This window comes from Haliotis rubra, unplaced genomic scaffold (assembly GCF_003918875.1).
Source record: "Haliotis rubra isolate DU_JTF1 unplaced genomic scaffold, ASM391887v1 Scf133, whole genome shotgun sequence".
Taxonomy (NCBI): Eukaryota; Metazoa; Mollusca; class Gastropoda; order Lepetellida; family Haliotidae; genus Haliotis; species Haliotis rubra.
In genome coordinates, this window is record NW_025765259.1 from 1,957,440 (window position 1) to 1,981,258 (window position 23,819).

At 43.8% G+C, this 23,819-nt stretch overlaps 1 protein-coding gene across 1 annotated transcript in view; it reads left to right on the forward strand.

Moving 5' to 3' along the window:
- The window catches only part of LOC124267685 (endothelin-converting enzyme 1-like), a 36,208-nt gene extending 22,222 nt beyond the window's left edge, over positions 1–13,986 (forward strand). Inside the window, exons 5-14 of the mRNA XM_046702668.1 lie at positions 4,286–4,422; positions 5,053–5,275; positions 5,525–5,623; positions 6,463–6,540; positions 7,110–7,392; positions 7,799–7,953; positions 10,435–10,506; positions 11,266–11,361; positions 11,839–11,912; positions 12,250–13,986. Coding sequence (XP_046558624.1) covers positions 4,286–4,422; positions 5,053–5,275; positions 5,525–5,623; positions 6,463–6,540; positions 7,110–7,392; positions 7,799–7,953; positions 10,435–10,506; positions 11,266–11,361; positions 11,839–11,912; positions 12,250–12,349 — 1,317 coding nt within the window. The 3' untranslated portion in view covers positions 12,350–13,986. The remainder of the gene's footprint in view (positions 1–4,285; positions 4,423–5,052; positions 5,276–5,524; positions 5,624–6,462; positions 6,541–7,109; positions 7,393–7,798; positions 7,954–10,434; positions 10,507–11,265; positions 11,362–11,838; positions 11,913–12,249) is intronic.
- Positions 13,987–23,819: the final 9,833 nt, after the last annotated feature.

The following is a 23,819-nucleotide window of genomic DNA, read 5'->3' on the forward strand; positions in this document are numbered from 1 at the left end:
TTACACACAGCCACAAATCTAAAACAAAGTCAGACAGTTTATATGCTCTAGTTACAGTAATGAACATGCACTGGTAATGTGGTGTACAGTTTGGATGTATGAAAATTTCCTCTGGGATAATAAAGTACTCGTGAGGCCCTGGAGTGAGTACAACCGTACATACACAGCGGTACCGTATTGGACGACATCCGATATACGTTAGAGCTAAAAAGTTATATAGTTATTGAGTCACAGTTACATAATTATGAAGAGTGGGTTAATTGTGTAGAAAATGAGTTAAAGAGAGTTAAAGAGAGAGAGAGAGAGAGAGAGTTAAAATTCAAAGAGAGAGTGAGTCAGAGTTAAGAGAGAGAGAGAGAGAGAGAGAGAGAGAAAGAGAGAGAGATGAATTAAAGACAGTAGGTCATTAAAGGAGAGAATATGAGATGGAATAGATAGAAGCGAGAAAGTGTGTGGGTTTTACCAAATTGAACCAACAGAGTTTATCACAAATCGATATGGAACATCAAACTTGGAGGCATGTTTTATGCTCTAATGCATACAACAAATCTGAATTTTAGTTGAAACCAGAATCGAACGCTGGTGACACAAAGAGTTTGTGTAATATGGGTTGAATGAATATGTAACCCTGACTGATATCTGTATCACGTGACATGTTTCACTCCAAGTCCTGAACAACATGGCGGCTTCCCGTTACTGGTCCGTGTCCGGCTCGTGTCACCCAGCGTCCCCACTGCCCATGTATTGTCTTGAGGAAGACATGGAAACTCCCTTCCGTGAAACCATATCCGGGACCTCACAGTATCACGATGGCGGCTCGGACACTTCCCAAACATTGATCATGGGGAAGCTTTGAACAGTGCTGCAACTCAGGCATAAATGTTGAGGGTTGGGATTAATGGATTACGGTTCATCACTGTAGGGGGTCTAATTAAGCTGACATGAGATATGCTCAAACTCTTCCTACGGCAAAAACATTTTAAACAATGTAGTGTGTGTGGAGCCGTGCCTGGGGTTGTGCCAAGGGGTGTTTCTATATCTGTACTCTCTGTTTTAATGGTTATGCCCATATTTGGTATGTGACATGTCATGTATATATGGATAGGGACGTTGGACAAGGAAATGTGCGCAGTAACCATGGTAACGGTGATACGAATGGCTCGTTATTGGTCTCACTTGCGACTCTTCAGTTTTTATTGGCACGTTGAAACAGGTCGACATAAACTTCATAAATGTCATGTTTTACTGTTTAAATCAATCAAGTTAACTGATATAAGCCCCCAGCCACTGAACACAAGAAATACAAATACTCTATTCCTAAAGACAGAACACCCAAAACTACAGAAGTCGGCAACAGGTGTTGAGTTGACGATAACCTTATCACTAATCAGCATTTAGACCGTAGACAGCAGTAGACGGTAGACCGTCGTGAACCTGCAGATCACTCTGACTCATACCGTCAGGTCAGCTTCTATCGCGACCAATACTTGATTATAATCGGTAATGCTATACTTGGACATGGTACATTCCCGGGTACTCATAGAACTGACGGAAGTTGCCTAAAATCCCATTTATGGTCCCTTCAACACCCAAGAATCCATGTCTCACCTCATCAGCATGCACGTTGTTCTCATTGCGTGCTCAGAAAGACACGTTTGTCAGTTTACTCATGGCTACATAGGTCGGTGTTCGAATCCTTAGACGATGTATGGAACGTTTCTAAACACGCTTTGTTTTTTATATATGTTGTGCAACCAAATGATGTCTGTGGATCTTTCTTTCCGAGAGTAGATAGTATACTTTTCTTGATTATTTTCAATATTTTCCTTGATCAAATGTGTTTATTTGCTGCAAGACCTTCAGTCAACCTGAGGTTGTACTCACCACTTGAGATGATGACTTGGCGGTTAAGGTGAAAGCTTTACTTTGAAAGTTTAAAGAGACAGAGAAATACCTCCCGAGAAATACCATCCGTCACAAGTAACATGCCATCATACCATTGTATATAGCGCCTTGTGTTCTTTCTGCCGGTAAAGGTCATGATCCCTCTCGTCATCAGTGGCCTTTGCGAGAGGTCAAGTGTACTGACACATCTATGCCTTTGACCGGAGGTCATTGGCTATTTCTGGGATTATCTCCATTGAGTTGTGTTTTCTGGAATGAAGGAAGAATGTAGGCTGTGATGAAATGATGCTATGTCACATGTATTGTTGGAAATCTTACCTTCAGGGCCGCTCGCCTGACTTGGTGATGAGACATATTGCTGAGAAAACTGACGTAGAACATTTGGTAGCGAGCGACATTAATCATAATGGTTGACTTAGCCTCTAGACTGTAGGACAGTAATGTAGTGATAGTCTAGACTGTAGGACAGTAATGTAGTGATAGTCTAGACTGTAGGACAGTAATGTAGTGATAGTCTAGACTGTAGGACAGTAATGTAGTGATAGTCTAGACTGTAGGACAGTAATGTAGTGATAGTCTAGACTGTAGTAATAGTCTAGACTGTAGGACAGTAATGTAGTGACAGTAATGTAGTGATAGTCTAGACTGTAGGACAGTAATGTAGTGATAGTCTAGACTGTAGGACAGTAATGTAGTGATAGTCTAGACTGTAGGACAGTAATGTAGTGATAGTCTAGACTGTAGGACAGTAATGTAGTGATAGTCTAGACTGTAGGACAGTAATGTAGTGATAGTCTAATGTAGTGATAGTCTAGACTGTAGGACAGTAATGTAGTGATAGTCTAGACTGTAGGACAGTAATGTAGTGATAGTCTAGACTGTAGGACAGTAATGTAGTGATAGTCTAGACTGTAGGACAGTAATGTAGTGATAGTCTAGACTGTAGGACAGTAATGTAGTGATAGTCTAGACTGTAGTCTAGACTGTAGGGACAGTAATGTAGTGATAGTCTAGACTGTAGGACAGTAATGTAGTGATAGTCTAGTGATACTAGACTGTAGGACAGTAATGTAGTGATAGTCTAGACTGTAGGACAGTAATGTAGTGATAGTCTAGACTGTAGGACAGTAATGTAGTGATAGTCTAGACTGTAGGACAGTAATGTAGTGATAGTCTAGACTGTAGGACAGTAATGTAGACAGTAATGTAGTGATAGTCTAGACTGTAGGACAGTAATGTAGTGATAGTCTAGACTGTAGGACAGTAATGTAGTGCTAGTCTAGACTGTAGGACAGTAATGTAGTGATAGTCTAGACTGTAGGACAGTAATGTAGTGATAGTCTAGACTGTAGGACAGTAATGTAGTGATAGTCTAGACTGTAGGACAGTAATGTAGTAATAGTGTAGACTGTAGGACAGTAATGAAGTGATAGTCTAGACTGTAGGACAGTAATGTAGTGATAGTCTAGACTGTAGGACAGTAATGTAGTGATAGTCTAGACTGTAAGACAGTAATGTAGTGATAGTCTAGACTGTAGGACTGTAGGACAGTAATGTAGTGATAGTCTAGACTGTAGGACAGTAAGTGTAGACAGTAGGACAGTAATGTAGTTATAGTCTAGACTGTAGGACAGTAATTTAGTGATAGTCTAGACTGTAGGACGGTAATGTAGTAATAGTGTAGACTGTAAGACAGTAATGTAGTTATAGTCTAGACTGTAGGACAGTAATTTAGTGATAGTCTAGACTGTAGGACAGTAATAGTCTAGACAGTAGGACAGTAATGTAGTGATAGTCTAGACTGTAGGACTGTAATGTAGTGATAGTCTAGACTGTAGGACTGTAGACTGGGGGACAATAATGTAGTGATAGTAGGACAGTGTAGTGATATAGTGTACGTCAGCAACATTGGAAATATCAGTACACTAATAAAGCATACGACTTCATGTGTGTAGGTGTGGTGGCTCAGTGTCATCCCTAGGCGTGTGAGTCTGGGCGTCCCTTGTGTCTGGGTCAGGCAATCCTACACTCCCTTGTGTTGATGTGATTGTTTGACAATCATCCATTTCCAGATTTGCAAGGTCCGTTCTGAACGACTTTGTTCCGACTGGCAGCTGACCACGACCGAGTTCTCCTGTGTTTTCACAAACGTGTGTTATAACCATGTACTACATTATATAACCATGTACTAGATTATATACCAAGAGCGAGGGCGAGGTCCTTCCTACACAATGTCATGCCATCGAATCTGTCCATCACTCTCAGCTAACACAGCCTACACAATGATGTCGAACTGTCCCATCACCGTGATCTCTAACACTCACTCACTCAGGTGTAATCGTGGACAATGGGGGTATGACTATGATTCTCGTTGTTCCAGATCGACTGGGTGCAGTTCTTTACGTACATGTTCAGTGACGCCGGCGTCAACGCCGACACATCCGTTGTGGTCCTTGAGACGGACTATATCAAGGAAATGGCAGCGTTCATAACAAACCTCGGACAGAACAAATCCAGGTAAATATACCATATATACACATCTCCTTTATTGACACCGCCCCCGTGGTGTAGTGGTTAGAGCGTCCGCCCGGAGAGCGGAAGGTCGCGGGTTCGATCCCCGACCGCGTCATACCAAAAGACGTTAAAATATGGTACTTGTTGGTCCCTGCCTGGCGCTCGGCATTAATGGGTACAACATGGACTGGTCGGCTCGGAGTCAGTATAAAGTGTCTGAGTGGGGTATTCATGCTTCACTGCGGCATGGTATCTCAGTGAGCTGGCACTATAAAACCAGCTTAAGTCTGGGCTAGTACAAGCAGCCGCACATACACATACACACGCATGCACGTCGTCATATGAGCGAAATATTCTCAAGTACGACGTGAAACCCAATTTCACCACACCTCACCTTTATTGACACAATCTGTTCCAGGGATGGATATATATAAATCCTACCTTATCTCCCTTACACGCGCAGGACTCGTATGATCGTAATATCGAATCTCATTTCACCGTGAGTTGTAGGTGTGTCAACAACATATTCATGTCTTTTCACCACCATGGTAAATATTCACGTTTAGCTAACACTTGGTCCTGTTCAAAGCGACTTACAAGTAGTCACTGACAATATACCATATCCCGTTGTAGGATCCTAAACAACTACCTCGTTTGGCGACTGGCTCACAAGTACGTGCAGGATCTGTCCTGGGACTACATCCACGCCAACAGGGAGTTCTACGTCGCCATGACGTCGGAGGCGGAGTTTCTGGGGACGTGGCGTTACTGCATCGGCATCGTTGACAGGGACATGGGCGAGGCTATGAGCGCCCTGTACGTGAAGGATCACTTCTCTGATGCCAACAGGAATAAGGTGAGCTAACAACCACGTCTATGCTGCGGCCTGTCAATGAAATCAGTTACTCTGGAACTCGTTGTCCTCACATCGCGCTAGTACAATATAACGTGATAGAACACTCACTACAGAAATCGACACCAGTCTGTTGCATCAACGTACATTATCTAAAAGAACCTAAAGTCTGACACATTTATTTTCCAGATAACAAAATACATATATGATATAACACATCTTCAGTTATACATGTATATCATTTGCTTTCAGTCGGCCGAGATCGTTGACTATTTGAAGACTGCGCTCGTTGACTCTCTGACGTCAAACAAGTGGATGGACGAAAGGACGCGCAACATTGCCAAGAAAAAGGTAAAGATGGGTCAACAGATGTCTGGGTCTGCATGTGTGATACTGAGTGAGAATATGTGTGAATCTCAACCTTCAACTGGCTTACATGTGTGTAAAATGCCCAATTTGCCCAAAGGTGTGACTGACCCCGTGGGATTCTAGGATGGAATCTGTCCCCAGCCTACCATGCTGGTCAGGGTGCTCTGGGTGACGTGACGTTTGACCAGTGTCGGTTTCATCAGTGTCGGTAACGTGGTTGACAACGTGGCCAATGTCGGTGACCTAGTTGTCAACATGACTAGTGTAGGTGACGTGGTTGACAACATGGTCAGTGTCAGGGACCTAGTTGTCAACGTGTCAGTGTCGGTGACCTAGTTGTCATCATGGGCAGTGTCTGTGACCTAGTTGATAACATGGCCAGTGTCGGTGGCGTGGTTGACAACATGGTCAGTGTCGGTGACGTGGAAATCCATATTCTTTATCCGTCATCATATAAATTAAGTTGGGTCGGTGGGGTAGTCTAGTGGTTAAAGCGTTGGCTCGTCACGCCGAAAAACCGGGTTCGATTCCCCACATGGGTACAATGTGTGAAACCCATTTCTGGTATCCCCGCCGTGATATTGCTGGAATATTGCTAAAAGCGGCGTAAAACCACACTGACTCACTATCAATTAGATTAACACACACACACACATACGCACGCACGCACGCACACACTTGCAAACTACATGAAGCTACGTGAATATCATTGGTGTTTACATATCTTTATCCTGTGTATGAGACTCGGTGATACTTTATCGACTGAGATCCGGCGTCAGTGTACTCTGGTCAGGTAGTACTGTTTCAGTATGTACTTACAGATCCAGGACTCTATGTACAAGATGGGATATCCGGACTACATGATGTCGAACGACAAACTCGATAATATCTACATGCCAGTAAGTATTGTACTCGTCATTATAATTGTAGGTAGGGAGGAGTAGATATACTTTCCCAAACAACCTCAGGTATATAAGCCGGTGAATATAAGGACAACCAAGGACGCTTTTCACGCGATGCTCTTACAGCAAGGTGGACAGCCCTTGAATATAGTACGCTCTTCATGCGATGCTCTTCCCTTTGACTACAGTACGCTCTTCATGCGATGCTCTTCCCTTTGACTACAGTACGCTCTCATGAGATGCTCTTCCCTTTGACTACAGTACGCTCTTCATAAGATGATCTTCCCTTTGACTACAGTACGCTCTCATCAGATGCTCTTCTCTTTGACTACAGTACGCTCTTCATGAGATGCTCTTCCCTTAGACTACAGTACGCTCTTCATGAGATATTTGTTTCTATGTTTGTCCATACTGTGCGAGAAGATAATTGAAATAAGGAGGAAATACGCCCAAGCATTACGCCCGACAAATTAATCAAACAACGAGCAATTTCGCTGAAAACAAAAATTATGCTACAAGAGTGGCGGCATTGGTCTTTCGTACAAATAGGGACCTGTTTGTTTCAGTTGACGATAAACCGACACGACTATTTCGCAAACCGAATGAGCATGAACCACTTCTACAAGGTGGACTGGAACCGGCGTCTGAAGCATGGGACCGACACGTCGGAGTGGACATACAACACCTACTCCGTCATCGCCGAGTACTACAATCCGTGGAAAGAAATGATAGTTCCAGCTGGTCTTCTGCAGTGGCCTCTCTATGACCATAAACTGCAGCATTACATGAACTTTGGTGCTTTGGGAAGTATTCTGGGACACAATCTCGTACACGCTGTGGACCAAACAGGTAACCTTATGTTCAGATAGCGAGAAACGTGCCGATGTTTAACAGACTTGTCAGCAGACTTTGTGATATGATTTACCAGTTGACGCGATACTCGGCACACACAAGTTTGTTGTAAAGAACTTCACTAATCTACTTTAAATTTGAAACAGCTGCACTACAACCAGAAAATGATTCCGTTGCAATAAGTCGCCCAGGAGTCACCAACATGTTTGATTTAAAAAACTCCCATTACTTCAACTTTGATATAAATAAATCTTAAAAGGCACACTAAACTTGACGCATGCCATTCTATGAATTTATTTCCTTCTAAAAGTTACACAGCTGGTGACAGTTTCTGTGGTCATACTTTAACTGACTGAAACGGTAGCTCAAGTTCCGGTCAAGTGTAAACATGCTTTATGTCTAGGCGCCCAGTACAAACTAGACGGCAGCCATTTTGGAGACTGGTGGACCAACGGCACGAAGAAGGCCTACATCGGGGTTCGTCAGTGTGTGATTAATGCTTACGCCAACAAGACCATGGGACCATTCAACCTGCCAGTTGCAAACAGACCCCTCTCGGTATGTCACAATACAGTACACCCCCTTTAATCCGACCACCTCAGAATACAGTACACACCCGGTAATCCGACCCCCTCACAATACAGTACATCCCTGGTAATCCAACGGTACAAGCTGACACAACATCACCGTGCAATACAGTATTTCTGTATGAGTGCAGACTGAGTTTATGTCCTTGTAATCCCCATGCCCCGGCGTTCCGTCATCTCAGACAGGGCGCTGTAAATATCATAATTCATGTAGTATTATGTGTCACTCAAACTGTCCTGTGTAAATGAATAAATGTATGTGGTCATGACTGCTAAATGGCATACTGACATACACCAGGACCTGGGCAGCCTCTTGTAGCATCACCTCGTAAAGAACATGTAGCATCACCTCGTACAGAACATGTAGCATCACCTCCTACAGAACATGTAACATCACCTCGTAAAGAACATGTAGCATCACCTCGTACAGAACATGTAGCATCACCTCGTACAGAACATGTAGCATCACCTCGTACAGAACATGTAGCATCACCTCGTACAGAACATGTAACATCACCTCCTACAGAACATGTAGCATCACCTGAGCACACCTCGTACAGAACATAACATCACCTCGTACAGAACAGCATCACCTCGTACAGAACATGTAGCATCACCTGTACAGAACATGTAACATCACCTCTCGTACAGAACAGAATGTAGCATCACCTCTACAGAACATGTATCAGTACAGAACATGTAACATCACCTCGTACAGAACATGTAGCATCACCTCGTACAGAACATGTAACATCACCTCTCATTACAGAACATGAAGCATCACCTCCTACATAACATGTAGCATCACCTCGTACAGAACATGTAGCATCACCTCGTACAGAACATGTAACATCACCTCGTACAGAACATGTAGCATCACCTCGTACAGAACATGTAACATCACCTCGTACAGAACATGTAACATCACCTCGTACAGAACATGTAACATCACCTCGTACAGAACATGTAGCATCACCTCGTACAGAACATGTAACAACATGTAGCATCACCTCGTACGGAACATGTAACATCACCTCGTACAGAACATGTAACATCACCTCGTACAGAACATGTAACATCACCTCGTACAGAACATGTAACATCACTTACAGAACATGTAGCAGAACACAGAACAGCATCACCTCGTACAGAACATGTAGCATCACCTCGTACAGAACATGTAACATCACCTCGTACAGAACATGTAGCATCACCTCGTACAGAAACATCACCTCGTACAGAACATGTAAGCATCACCTCGTACAGAACATGTAACATCACCTCGTACAGAACATGTAACATCACCTCGTACAGAACATGTAGCATCACCTCGTACAGAACATGTAGCATCACCTACAGAACGTCACGTACAGAACATGTAGCATCACCATCACCTTGTACAGAACATGTAGCATCACCTCGTGTAGAACATGTAACATCACCTCGTACAGAACATGTAACATCACCTCGTACAGAACATGTAGCATCACCTCGTACAGAACATGTAACATCACCTCGTACAGAACCTTGCACAGAACATGTAGCATCACCTGCACATTACCTTTACATGTCTTCATCTACATGTCTTCATCTATATGTCTTCATCTATTTGAACCTGTAGGGGTCGGGATTTGCGTTTTGTTAACTAAAGATGTTCAGAAACATGCTGGTGCCTCTGTCACTGTACCTCATCGCCGTGAAGTACGTTGTTATTTAAGGTATTTAAACTTGGAATATGGAGTCGCCCCTCGTGGTGAACAAGGACACTCTTGATGTCTTCAATCTACGAAGGAGACATTCCTGTCATATCATATTCAAATATATTCTGGCGGCACCAAGCTGTAGCGTGATGACTTCACCTGTGACAGGGAAACATGATTTATGCACATGCAGGTTCATGAATAAACCTTGTCTTACACACAATACTCAACACACTCACACACGCTCCAGGTGAAAATGTGTGTCGAGACTGTATTGGTGTGTGGTGTGTGGGGTGTTGTATGTGGGGTGTGGTGTGAGGTGTGGGTTACCAACATGTGATATGAACTGAGACCACTCTACAGGTTATCTGGGACCACTGTTAACACCAGATATAAGAAAATCTATCTGGATATTACTGTGTACATATACTGATGAAACCAAATAACCAAACCCGCAATACATGGTTATATTGTGGGGGATGAAGTGCTCTGATCAAAGTATGTCATAGGGATTGCTTTGCCAGGTTCGTGTGTCACACACCGAACATTAACTTTATTTCTTTAGAGAACACACAACATCAGTTAGCATACATATGCTTGTTTTTGAGTCACTCCCACATTTAGTTGCATTTTCTGAATCTGAGTTTGTTTTTTTCCACGCTGCTTTCTTAAAACATCATGGAAACATTTTACGATGACGTTTAATGAGTTATGTTTCTGTGCAAACTACACTGTGCTTTTATCTGCTGCAGGTGCCCGTGGACGCCCCAGGATACGCTCCCGAGGCCCTTGCTGAGACTAGCGGTGTTAGACTAGCGTACAAGGTAACCTCTTCTAAATCTGGCGTTACCCTGTTCGAGCTGATACCCGAGTCCGAATCAGTCCGTAGAAGAAGGCGGTGTGAAACCGACAAACGATTAAGAAATGAGATGTGATTAACAGTTGTATTCTAACATTAACAAAGTTTACAAATTTACGCAAATCACTACTAATGTATAATACAGTATAGAAAAAACTGTCTAGATAACAACTTCTTTTCTTCGTGAGTGCGACGTTTCGATACAGATTCTTGTACCGTTGTCAAGCACTTACGAATACAAGAAGTTGTTATCCATACAGTGTGTTCTATATTGTACATCCCAACTTCTAAAATACCTCTCAAAGAAATGTATTACAAGAGCAGTACAAAATGTAGAGCGTCAGTTTAAATTTAGAGTCTGTATAATTCAAAAGATTAAAGCAATAAAGTAAATGATGGTAATATTCACCTCGCCGCGTTTATGTACCACACTGACCTGTGAATGTGGTAATAATGATGGTAATATTCACCTCGCCGCGTATATGTACCACACTGACCAGTGAATGATGGTAATATTCACCTCGCCGTGTATATGTACCGCACTGACCAGTGAATGATGGTAATATTCACCTCACCGCGTATATGTACCACACTGACCAGTGAATGATGGTAATATTCACCTCGCCGTGTATATGTACCGCACTGACCAGTGAATGATGGTAATATTCACCTCACCGCGTTTATGTACCACACTGACCAGTGACCATCGATGGTTGTCTTCCAGGCTTTCAAGGCATGGGAGAAAGCTAACAAGGTAGAGAGGAAAGCACCTGGTGTCTCCAGGAATAACGACCAGATGTTCTTTGTAGCATACGCTCAGGTAGGTGCATGCTGATATCCAGAGACGGCCTTTATTTCCCAGACACATCTTGTGCCACCGCCTGTTTCTGTAGGGAAATCACTAAACAATATCCACTCACACAGGAGAACAGTATGATAAAATCAAATGAAGACGTATGTTGCTAAATGCTGTTGGTCAGCAACCTGACGAGGGTTATTGTACCCAGAGACCATCACTACCACCTGCCTCCACTAGGAAGCCCTGAATTACTACGTTTATCTATGAAACTTGAAAGTTCTATGTCCCCATGTTGTTCCAGCTTGTAAGTGTCAGTCAAAGGCTCCATGGCTTGTATCCATGTGATGTGTGAAGACCGAGACAGTTCAGTTTCTGTGAATTAACTAAGATGTTGATGATTCAACCTCCAGGTCAGAGTATATGTCAGGTCAGAGTATATGTCAGGTCAGAGTATATGTCAGGTGAAATAAGTACAACTTGGATACTTTTCTGCTTCAGGCCAACTGCTTCAACCGTAATCCGAATGAAGCGTTTTCCCAGGCAGCTCGGGGCATTTTGCAGGAGAACCTGAAGTAAGTGTACCAATGATTACCATAAGTTCTAACGTGCAATGAAAATCAACAACGTTTCCGGATATTCCATATGAGGATGAAAGTCAAACATGTAGTGTAACAAGGATGTCTTAAACGATTTAATAACGGTCCACGTGACGTAAGTACTATCGTACAATGTAATGCAAGACACACACACATGCGCGCGCGCGCACACGCACGCACGCACACACACACACACACACACACACACGATGGCTCCTACAGGCCTGTGTAAGTATTACCGCCTTTAATCTTGCAGAAAGAAACTGGCATTACACAAACGGACATTTGTTCACCATACGTTTTTCATTTCCAGGGTTAACATGGCAGTGTCTCAAGTCCCAGAGTTCAGAGACGTGTTTAACTGTCCATCAAACACCAATATGGTTGCGAAGAAGTCGTGTACCATGTACTAGCGCTGACCAGGGAATGAGTGACACGGCTGCCCCGTCTCGAGGCTGTTATCGGTTAGCTCAGGTCGTTCCTTTTGTAAATAGTTTTCCATGATTTGGAACTGATTTTACCGTCAGGTTTGCCAGATGGGGACAGTCTGTGATTCCTATCTCTGGAAAGGGAGATGACTCTGCGTCCTGGCAGAGGCGTGGTATTGGTGTGGTTTCATTCTTTATTGTTGATACAAGATAACTGATGGACATGTAATACATTACCATGTACGCGATCCGTAACATAGACGGAACTTCCGGCCTTCTATCATGGTGTACATGTGTTTGCTAACACGGTATTCAAGGGACGTTAGTATCTTGGTGCCTTCTTCCGCCATGTGTCTTGATGTTCCCGAAACTTACTCACCTTAGTGCTGTCTTCACTCAGTCCACAGTAGTTGTGATCACTGACACCCTTTTAATCAGGAAACCCCTATAGAAAGGACATTACAACGAACAGTTCACCTGGAACCTTTACTGGGAACAGCATCCAGACTACCAGAAGGCCACTGTGTAATCATGTAGACATTCCAGAGTTCCTCCACTCTGAACTTTCCCCGTGGACAATACAGGACTGCTATTGTATACGCCATGACACCCTCCGGGGACACATGCAACAACAGCCGTTTCAACCTCCAGTCAAGTCAAAGCTTAGTAAGAGTAAAACCGGAGATGTCTCACACAAATGAACATCGGCAATATTTCTCTTGCGACAAGTGAAACAGTCTTGAGGTCTCTACTCTAAACATTGTTTCAATGTCATGCAACGGTAGGGTTCACACAACGTCTGTGCACGGAGTATGGCTATGCACGGACTTCCGGCAGTAACACACGGCATAGCCTGACTGTGGACGGACCCACGTCACTGCAAGCCGCCGTATGTCGTCCTGGGTGATGGAAGGACGTAGTGTATACATACCGGTCATTTACTGACCTTGACATTTACCGTTTATTGGCTGACGTTATTAGGCACGGGTAGTCGAGGTATGAATGTTCGAGCTGGAGGCATGATTCTCCATACACTGCATATCGGTGACTGGCGAAGAAGTGATATTCATGTTATGTGTAGTAATGTTATGGGAATTGTAAATACATACATCTATTTTTCATATTCATGTGTATGGGCATTTTTGATAGAACTATATTTTTACACAACGGCTATATTTGGTAAAAGATTAACTCAACATCATCCTTACTTGTTACTGGTTTCAGGTATGACATTCACCGCATGACCGTGCTACTGTCTGAAACGATAGATTATTCGCAATGACCGGGCTTATTGATATTGGTAACGGTACAGAGATATACCAAATACTTGTATAAGGGTAAAGACTCGGGTGTCGTCATTCGGTCACAAGTGCCTTCTGACTGATCGTATAAATGAACATTCCAATATTTTCTGTGATGATTCCTTGGTTTCACGGTCTCGTGTATAGTTGGTAAGAGAAACGGGTTGCTAGGCAAATGTCGACGTTGCTTTAGGAACGTCATATGACGTGTGTACAAACTGCTGTCTGTGATGTAAGGGCACCTCTAACAAAGGTCAAAATCATTGTCTACGTAATGTCTTCTACATTTACAATAAATATATTTTTTTAATATGAAAATGATCTTTGTGTGTTCCTTCTGTTGTTTTACTTTCATAGTTACAGCGACAAAAGGAGCTCACTCCATGGTCTAGGGCATGTGTCTAGTCGAGGCCTAGACGTATTTACCGGAAGTATCTGACGTTCTGCCATTTCCATCGGATTTATCAATGAGGATTTAGTTCACATAGTGACATCAGTGAAGTGAATCCACTTTCTCGGCCAACTGGTCCAAGCCAAACAAGGACTTCCTTGCTACGAGGATTTGATTTTTGTTAGGAAGACAATAATTCAAGATATACATCCGTATATGAGTAAATGTACTTATGTGTACTGATCTCCATAGCCAGCTTGTAGGACCCACAATTTGTGGGAACAGAGGTCCAGGCCCGAAAGTATAAAGTTATAAATCCAAATCGAGTGATTGGGCACGCCAATTCTGATTCGGCTCTGGGATATTCTTGTCTCCTTTGAGGTTTCTATTTTGTATGTAAATGAAACAAAGAGACTCACACCTTGACATCGGGAATTTAGGGGCGTACATAGAGGGGCGTACATGTACTTACCGGTACACATGTGTGGCTTACCCTACCCAGACTCTGTGGCTTACCCGTACGCAGGAGATGCTTCTCCAGACTGGTGTCGCCTACCCATACACAAACGTGGCTTACCCAGACTGGTATTCCTTACCTATACACAAGCGTGGCTTACCCAGACTGGTGTCGCTTACCTATACACAAGCGTGGCTTACCCAGACTGGTATCCCTTACCTGTACACAAGCGCTTACCCAGACTTATCGTGGCCCAGACTAGTATCGCTTACCTATACACAAGCGACTGGTATCGCTTACCTAAACACAAGCGTGACAGACTGGTATCGCTTACCTATACACAAGCGTGGCTTACCCAGACTGGTATCCCCCTTACCTATACACAAGCGTGGCTTACCCAGACTGGTATCGCTTACCCATACACAAGCGTGGCTTATCCAGACTGGTGTCGCTTACCTGTACAGCGTGGCTCACACCAGACTGGTGTACCCAGACTGGTGTCGCTTACCTGTACACAAGCGTGGTTTACCCAGACTGGTATCAGACTGGTATACCTGTACACAAGCGTGGCTTACCCAGACTGGTATCTCTTACCCATACACAAGTGCGGCTTACCCAGACTGGTATCGCTTACCTATACACAAGCGTGGTTTACCCAGACTGGTATCCCATACCCATACACAAGCGTGGCTTACCCAGACTGGTATCGCTTACCCATACACAAGTGCGGCTTACCCAGACTGGTGTCGCTTCCTCAGACACAAGCGTGGCTTACCTATTGCACAACGGTGAATAACGAGCTGCTCACGTGACTGGGATATTATCAACCGGCGCGGCAGAAAATACGCAAGGTTTGATGTGATACCGTGCAACCCAACCCAGAAACACAGGAGCTTGTAACGCAAAAGAAAACAGGCAGAGTCGGCCGCTAAGATCTTGAATATTTTATGGGCGCTTCTTGGTCTTGTTATTCAGAGCTCGAGCGGACATGTTTGTTTGTTTATCCCACACCGAAATATATCCCAGCTGTATGACAGCGATTTTACAAACCAGTGATCGATATCATGAACAACGATCCTCGCAACCAACAAAGTTTCAGAGTCTGACCGCCAGATGAGAGGACCAACCCACACCTCGGTCATTCAAAAGTTGTTTAATACATGATAATAAAATGTAAGAAAGTAGAATGTTAAGACCAACTTAGCTTTCTTCTTACGTTGCACCTATCCTCTACCTACAGCCTTAATCCCCGCACTGACACGGGAACGAAGCAACTGAATGAACAGTCGGAAGGGTTTGAGTTCGAGTCAGCGGAAATAAAAAAAAGGTTTTCGTAATTATCGGGCTGGCGGCCAATTTACAGTCAGTCGGGCGATGAAAAACACAGAAACAATAAATGTTGCCCTTATCAAACATACGCATTATTATCAAATATCATTCATAGCACATACTAAACAATGAGATTTTACATACTGTATCTTTGAAGGGAGTCGAACCAATGAGCAAATGTTTACACACCTTCAAACACACACACAACCACACACACACGCATCCACCCACACTTCTTGTTAACTTGCCATAATTACGTGGGATGTAAGATTCTCGGGTGTTTACCAATTTGAGCGACAGCCTCTTTAAGAAGCATCACAGTTTGATGTGGAAGGAGAGCCTGTAGTGGTGCATGTGTTATATCCCAGTTTGATGTGGAAGGAGAGCCTGTAGTGGTGCATGTGTTATATCCCAGTTTGATGTTGAAGGAGAGCCTGTAGTGGTGCATGTGTTATATCCCAGTTTGATGTGGAAGGAGAGCCTGAAGTGGTGCATGTGTTATATCCCAGTTTGATGTGGAAGGAGAGCCTGTAGTGGTGCATGTGTTATATCCCAGTTTGATGTGGAAGGAGAGCCTGTAGTGGTGCATGTGTTATATCCCAGTTTGATGTGGAAGGAGAGCCTGTAGTGGTGCATGTGTTATATCCCAGTTTGATGTGGAAGGAGAGCTGTAGCGAAAGTGGTGTAGTGGTGCATGTGTTATATCCCAGTTTGTAGTGGAAGTGAGAGCCTGTGATGTGGAAGTGGTGCATGTGTTATATCCCAGTTTGATGTGGAAGGAGAGCCTGTAGTGGTGCATGTGTTATATCCCAGTTTGATGTGGAAGGAGAGCCTGTAGTGGTGCATGTGTTATATCCCAGTTTGATGTGGAAGGAGAGCCTGTAGTGGTGCATGTGTTATATCCCAGTTTGATGTGGAAGGAGAGCCTGTAGTGGTGCATGTGTTATATCCCAGTTTGATGTGAGAGCCTGTAGTGGTGCATGTGTTATATCCCAGTTTGATGGAAGGAGAGCCTGTAGTGGTGCATGTGTTATATCCCAGTTTGATGTGGAAGGAGAGCCTGTAGTGGTGCATGTGTTATATCCCAGTTTGATGTGGAAGGAGAGCCTGTAGTGGTGCATGTGTTATATCCCAGTTTGATGTGGAAGGAGAGCCTGTAGTGGTGCATGTGTTATATCCCAGTTTGATGTGGAAGGAGAGCCTGTAGTGGTGCATGTGTTATATCCCAGTTTGATGTGGAAGAAGAGGAGCCTGTAGTGGTGCATGTGTTATATCCCAGTTTGATGTGGAAGGAGAGCCTGTAGTGGTGCATGTGTTATATCCCAGTTTGATGGAAGGAGAGCCTGTAGTGGTTGTTATATCCCAGTTTGATGTGGAAGGAGAGCCTGTAGTGGTGCATGTGTTATATCCCAGTTTGATGTGGAAGGAGAGCCTGTAGTGGTGCATGTGTTATATCCCAGTTTGATGTGGAAGGAGAGCCTGTAGTGGTGCATGTGTTATATCCCAGTTTGATGTGGAAGGAGAGCCTGTAGTGGTGCATGTGTTATATCCCAGTTTGATGTGGAAGGAGAGCCTGTAGTGGTGCATGTGTTATATCCCAGTTTGATGTGGAAGGAGAGCCTGTAGTGGTGCATGTGTTATATCCCAGTTGTGATGTTGAAGGAGAGCCTGTAGTGGTGCATGTGTTATATCCCAGTTTGATGTGGAAGGAGAGCCTGTAGTGGTGCATGTGTTATATCCCAGTTTGATGTGGAAGGAGAGCCTGTAGTGGTGCATGTGTTATATCCCAGTTTGATGTGGAAGGAGAGCCTGTAGTGGTGCATGTGTTATATCCCAGTTTGATGTGGAAGGAGAGCCTGTAGTGGTGCATGTGTTATATCCCAGTTTGATGTGGAAGGAGAGCCTGTAGTGGTGCATGTGTTATATCCCAGTTTGATGTGGAAGGAAGGAGAGCCTGTAGTGGTGCATGTGTTATATCCCAGTTTGATGTGGAAGGAGAGCCTGTAGTGGTGCATGTGTTATATCCCAGTTTGATGTGGAAGGAGAGCCTGTAGTGGTGCATGTGTTATATCCCAGTTTGATGTGGAAGGAGAGCCTGTAGTGGTGCATGTGTTATATCCCAGTTTGATGTGGAAGGAGAGCCTGTAGTGGTGCATGTGTTATATCCCAGTTTGATGTGGAAGGAGAGCCTGTAGTGGTGCATGTGTTATATCCCAGTTTGATGTGGAAGGAGAGCCTGTAGTGGTGCATGTGTTATATCCCAGTTTGATGTGGAAGGAGAGCCTGTAGTGGTGCATGTGTTATATCCCAGTTTGATGTGGAAGGAGAGCCTGTAGTGGTGCATGTGTTATATCCCAGTTTGATGTGGAAGGAGAGCCTGTAGTGGTGCATGTGTTATATCCCAGTTTGATGTGGAAGGAGAGCCTGTAGTGGTGCATGTGTTATATCCCAGTTTGATGTGGAAGGAGAGCCTGTAGTGGTGCATGTGTTATATCCCAGTTTGATGTGGAAGGAGAGCCTGTAGTGGTGCATGTGTTATATCCCAGTTTGATGTGGAAGGAGAGCCTGTAGTGGTGCATGTGTTATATCCCAGTTTGATGTGGAAGGAGAGCCTGTAGTGGTGCATGTGTTATATCCCAGTTTGATGGAAGGAGAGCCTGTAGTGGTGCATGTGTTATATCCCAGTTTGATATGGAAGGAGAGCCTGTAGTGGTGCATGTGTTATATCCCAGTTTGATGTGGAAGGAGAGCCTGTAGTGGTGCATGTGTTATATCCCAGTTTGATGTGGAAGGAGAGCCTGTAGTGGTGCATGTGTTATATCCCAGTTTGATGAAGGAGAGGAGTGGTGCATGAGTTTGATGTGGAAGAGAGTGCAGTGGTGCATGTGTTATATCCCAGTTTGATGTGGAAGGAGAGCCTGTAGTGGTGCATGTGTTATATCCCAGTTTGATGTGGAAGGAGAGCCTGTAGTGGTGCATGTGTTATATCCCAGTTTGATGTGGAAGGAGAGCCTGTAGTGGTGCATGTGTTATATCCCAGTTTGATGTGGAAGGAGAGGTTGAGAGTGGTGCATGTGTTATATCCCAGTTTGATGTGGAAGGAGAGCCTGTAGTGGTGCATGTGCATGTTATATCCCAGTTTGATGTGGAAGGAGAGCCTGTAGTGGTGCATGTGTTATATCCCAGTTTGATGTGGAAGGAGAGCCTGTAGTGGTGCATGTGTTATATCCCAGTTTGATGAAGGAGAGCCTGTAGTGGTGCATGTGAGAGATGTTGAAGGAGTGGTGCATGTGTTATATCCCAGTTTGATGTGGAAGGAGAGCCTGTAGTGGTGCATGTGTTATATCCCAGTTTGATGTGGAAGGAGAGCCTGAAGTGGTGCATGTGTTATATCCCAGTTTGATGTGGAAGGAGAGCCTGTAGTGGTGCATGTGTTATATCCCAGTTTGATGTGGAAGGAGAGCCTGTAGTGGGTGCATGTGTTATATCCCAGTTTGATGTGGAAGGAGAGCCTGTAGTGGTGCATGTGTTATATCCCAGTTTGATGTGGAAGGAGAGCCTGTAGTGGTGCATGTGTTATATCCCAGTTTGATGTGGAAGGAGAGCCTGTAGTGGTGCATGTGTTATATCCCAGTTTGATGTGGAAGGAGAGCCTGTAGTGGTGCATGTGTTATATCCCAGTTTGATGTGGAAGGAGAGCCTGTAGTGGTGCATGTGTTATATCCCAGTTTGATGTGGAAGGAGAGCCTGTAGTGGTGCATGTGTTATATCCCAGTTTGATGTGGAAGGAGAGCCTGTAGTGGTGCATGTGTTATATCCCAGTTTGATGTGGAAGGAGAGCCTGTAGTGGTGCATGTGTTATATCCCAGTTTGATGTGGAAGGAGAGCCTGTAGTGGTGCATGTGTTATATCCCAGTTTGATGTGGAAGGAGAGCCTGAAGTGGTGCATGTGTTATATCCCAGTTTGATGTGGAAGGAGAGGTTGTAGTGGTGCATATGTTATATCCCAGTTTGATGTGTGGAGAGTAGTGGTGCATGTGTTATATCCCAGTTTGATGTGGAAGTGAGTGCAGTGGTGTTATATCCCAGTTTGATGTGGAAGGAGAGCCTGTAGTGGTGCATGTGTTATATCCCAGTTTGATGTGGAAGGAGAGCCTGAAGTGGTGCATGTGTTATATCCCAGTTTGATGTGGAAGGAGAGCCTGAAGTGGTGCATGTGTTATATCCCAGTTTGATGTTGAAGGAGAGCCTGAAGTGGTGCATGTGTTATATCCCAGTTTGATGTGGAAGCATAGTTGTAGTGGTGCATGTGTTATATCCCAGTTTGATGTGAAGGAGAGCCTGTAGTGGTGCATGTGTTATATCCCAGTTTGATGTGGAAGGAGAGCCTGTAGTGGTGCATGTGTTATATCCCAGTTTGATGTGGAAGGAGAGCCTGAAGTGGTGCATGTGTTATATCCCAGTTTGATGTGGAAGGAGAGCCTGAAGTGGTGCATGTGTTATATCCCAGTTTGATGTGGAAGGAGAGCCTGTAGTGGTGCATGTGTTATATCCCAGTTTGATGTGGAAGGAGAGCCTGTAGTGGTGCATGTGTTATATCCCAGTTTGATGTGGAAGGAGAGCCTGTAGTGGTGCATGTGTTATATCCCAGTTTGATGTGGAAGGAGAGCCTGTAGTGGTGCATGTGTTATATCCCAGTTTGATGTGGAAGGAGGTTGAGTGGTGCATGTGTTATATCCAGTTTGATGTGGTGAAGCCTGTAGTGGTGCATGTAGTTATATCCCAGTTTGATGTGGAAGGAGAGCCTGTAGTGGTGCATGTGTTATATCCCAGTTTGATGTGGAAGGAGAGAGACTTAAAGTGGTGCATGTGTTATATCCCAGTTTGATGTGGAAGGAGAGCCTGTAGTGGTGCATGTGTTATATCCCAGTTTGATGTGGAAGGAGAGCCTGTAGTGGTGCATGTGTTATATCCCAGTTTGATGTGGAAGGAGAGCCTGTAGTGGTGCATGTGTTATATCCCAGTTTGATGTGGAAGGAGAGCCTGTAGTGATTGCATGTGTTATATCCCAGTTTGATGTGGAAGGAGAGCCTAAGTGGTGCATGTGTTATATCCCAGTTTGTTGGAAGGAGAGCCTGAAGTGGTGCATGTGTTATATCCCAGTTTGATGTGGAAGGAGAGGTTGTAGTGGTGCATGTGTTATATCCCAGTTTGATGTTGAGTGTGCATGTGTTATATCCCAGGATGTGGAAGGAGAGCCTGTAGTGGTGCATGTGTTATATCCCAGTTTGATGTGGAAGGAGAGCCTGTAGTGGTGCATGTGTTATATCCCAGTTTGATGTGGAAGGAGAGCCTGTAGTGGTGCATGTGTTATATCCCAGTTTGATGTGGAAGGAGAGCCTGTAGTGGTGCATGTGTTATATCCCAGTTTGATGTTGAAGGTGAGCCTGAAGTGGTGCATGTGTTATATCCCAGTTTGATGTGGAAGGAGAGCCTGTAGTGGTGCATGTGTTATATCCCAGTTTGATGTGGAAGGAGAGGTTGTAGTGGTGCATGTGTTATATCCCAGTTTGATGTGGAAGGAGAGCCTGTAGTGGTGTGCATGTGTTATATCCCAGTTTGATGTGGAAGGAGAGTGGCCATGTGTTATATCAAGTGGTGCATGTAGTGGTGTTATATCCCAGTTTGATGTGGAAGGAAGGAGAGCCTGAAGTGGTGCATGTGTTTATATCCCAGTTTGATGTGGAAGGAGAGCCTGTAGTGGTGCATGTGTTATATCCCAGTTTGATGTGGAAGGAGAGCCTGTAGTGGTGCATGTGTTATATCCCAGTTTGATGTGGAAGGAAGGAGAGCCTGAAGTGGTGCATGTGTTATATCCCAGTTTGATGTGGAAGGAGAGAGCCTGTAGTGGTGCATGTGTTATATCCCAGTTTGATGTGGAAGGAGAGCCTGTAGTGGTGCATGTGTTATATCCCAGTTTGATGTGGAAGGAGAGGTTGTAGTGGTGCATGTGTTATATCCCAGTTTGATGTGGAAGGAGAGGTTGTAGTGGTGCATGTGTTATATCCCAGTTTGATGTGGAAGGAGAGGTTGTAGTGGTGCATGTGTTATATCCCAGTTTGATGTGGAAGGAGAGGTTGTAGTGGTGCATGTGTTATATCCCAGTTTGATGTGGAAGGAGAGCCTGTAGTGGTGCATGTGTTATATCCCAGTTTGATGTGGAAGGAGAGCCTGTAGTGGTGCATGTGTTATATCCCAGTTTGATGTGGAAGGAGAGCCTGTAGTGGTGCATGTGTTATATCCCAGTTTGATGTGGAAGGAGAGCCTGTAGTGGTGCATGTGTTATATCCCAGTTTGATGTTGAAGGAGAGCCTGTAGTGGTGCATGTGTTATATCCCAGTTTGATGTGGAAGGAGAGGTTGTAGTGGTGCATGTGTTATATCCCAGTTTGATGTGGAAGGAGAGCCTGTAGTGGTGCATGTGTTATATCCCAGTTTGATGTGGAAGGAGAGCCTGTAGTGGTGCATGTGTTATATCCCAGTTTGATGTGGAAGGAGAGCCTGTAGTGGTGCATGTGTTATATCCCAGTTTGATGTGGAAGGAGAGCCTGTAGTGGTGCATGTGTTATATCCCAGTTTGATGTGGAAGGGAGAGCCTGTATATCCCAGTGGTGCATGTGTTATATCCCAGTTTGATGTTGAAGGAGGAGAGCCTGTAGTGGTGCATGTGTTATATCCCAGTTTGATGTGGAAGGAGAGCCTGAAGTGGTGCATGTGTTATATCCCAGTTTGATGTGGAAGGAGAGGTTGTAGTGGTGCATGTGTTATATCCCAGTTTGACGTTGAAGGTGAGCCTGAAGTGGTGCATGTGTTATATCCCAGTTTGATGTGGAAGGGAGAGCCTGTAGTGGTGCATGTGTTATATCCCAGTTTGATGTTGAAGGAGAGCCTGAAGTGGTGCATGTGTTATATCCCAGTTAATGATGTGAATACATCAGGAATATATTGAGTGTGATATATCCCTCCATCCTTCACAATCCACACACACACATATGCATGAAATAAAGCAAGAAATGGTGTATTTTAAAGCTTTATTTCTCCCATCCTGTTCCTTTCAGTATGTACACATCTTCCCTCTGTGTTCATATATACATTTACAATATTTACAGAGATATGACTAAAACCTGTGTACAACACATTTATGACCCCTACACTCAAGGGTTCATATGTCCTAAAAGATATAGATGTACATACTCAGACTAATGTAACAAGTAAGCTTCTGCACATACAATGACATAAGCCATGAATTCATTAACACTGAACACTGATGCCCCAAGAAGGGTGGCTCACATGGCAAGAAACCGATAGAACTCTCTGAGTGAGAGGAACATGGATGAAGGCTAATTGATTCCAATTCAATAAATGAAAATACATTAAAAGAAAATTGACGAAAATCAATGAAATTAGGAAAATGACATTGATATAGAAACATGAACATACATTTTCATAGAACTCATGGACTTGATCCAATATGTACAGCTAATCATAACATCTTCACTATGTTCTGACACTGAAAATATCTTCCATTTGATATTTGAATGTACACATGTTGTACACATGTTGTGGCATGACCTTATGAAAAGGATAGAGAATAAAACTGGTACTAAACATATTTTTGCATATGATGTGCACTAAGGAGGTACTTTTTAGTTCAGAAGTATTAGGAAGGGAATTTGAGCATTTGTTTTTACACACGAAATGTAACAGAAAGTCAGGAAACTTCTCTTTAAATCTAAAAATAATGTGATTATTATCTACACTTAGTCTCATACACAAAATGTAAACATGACAAATTTATGACCTTCTGGTGATCGTGCTGCAGCCTTATTACATAATCAATCCCAATTGTACAGCATTTCTATCCTGCATGTTTGGACTATGTATGTTTAATAGATTAACTTCAAATGTTCATATTGTA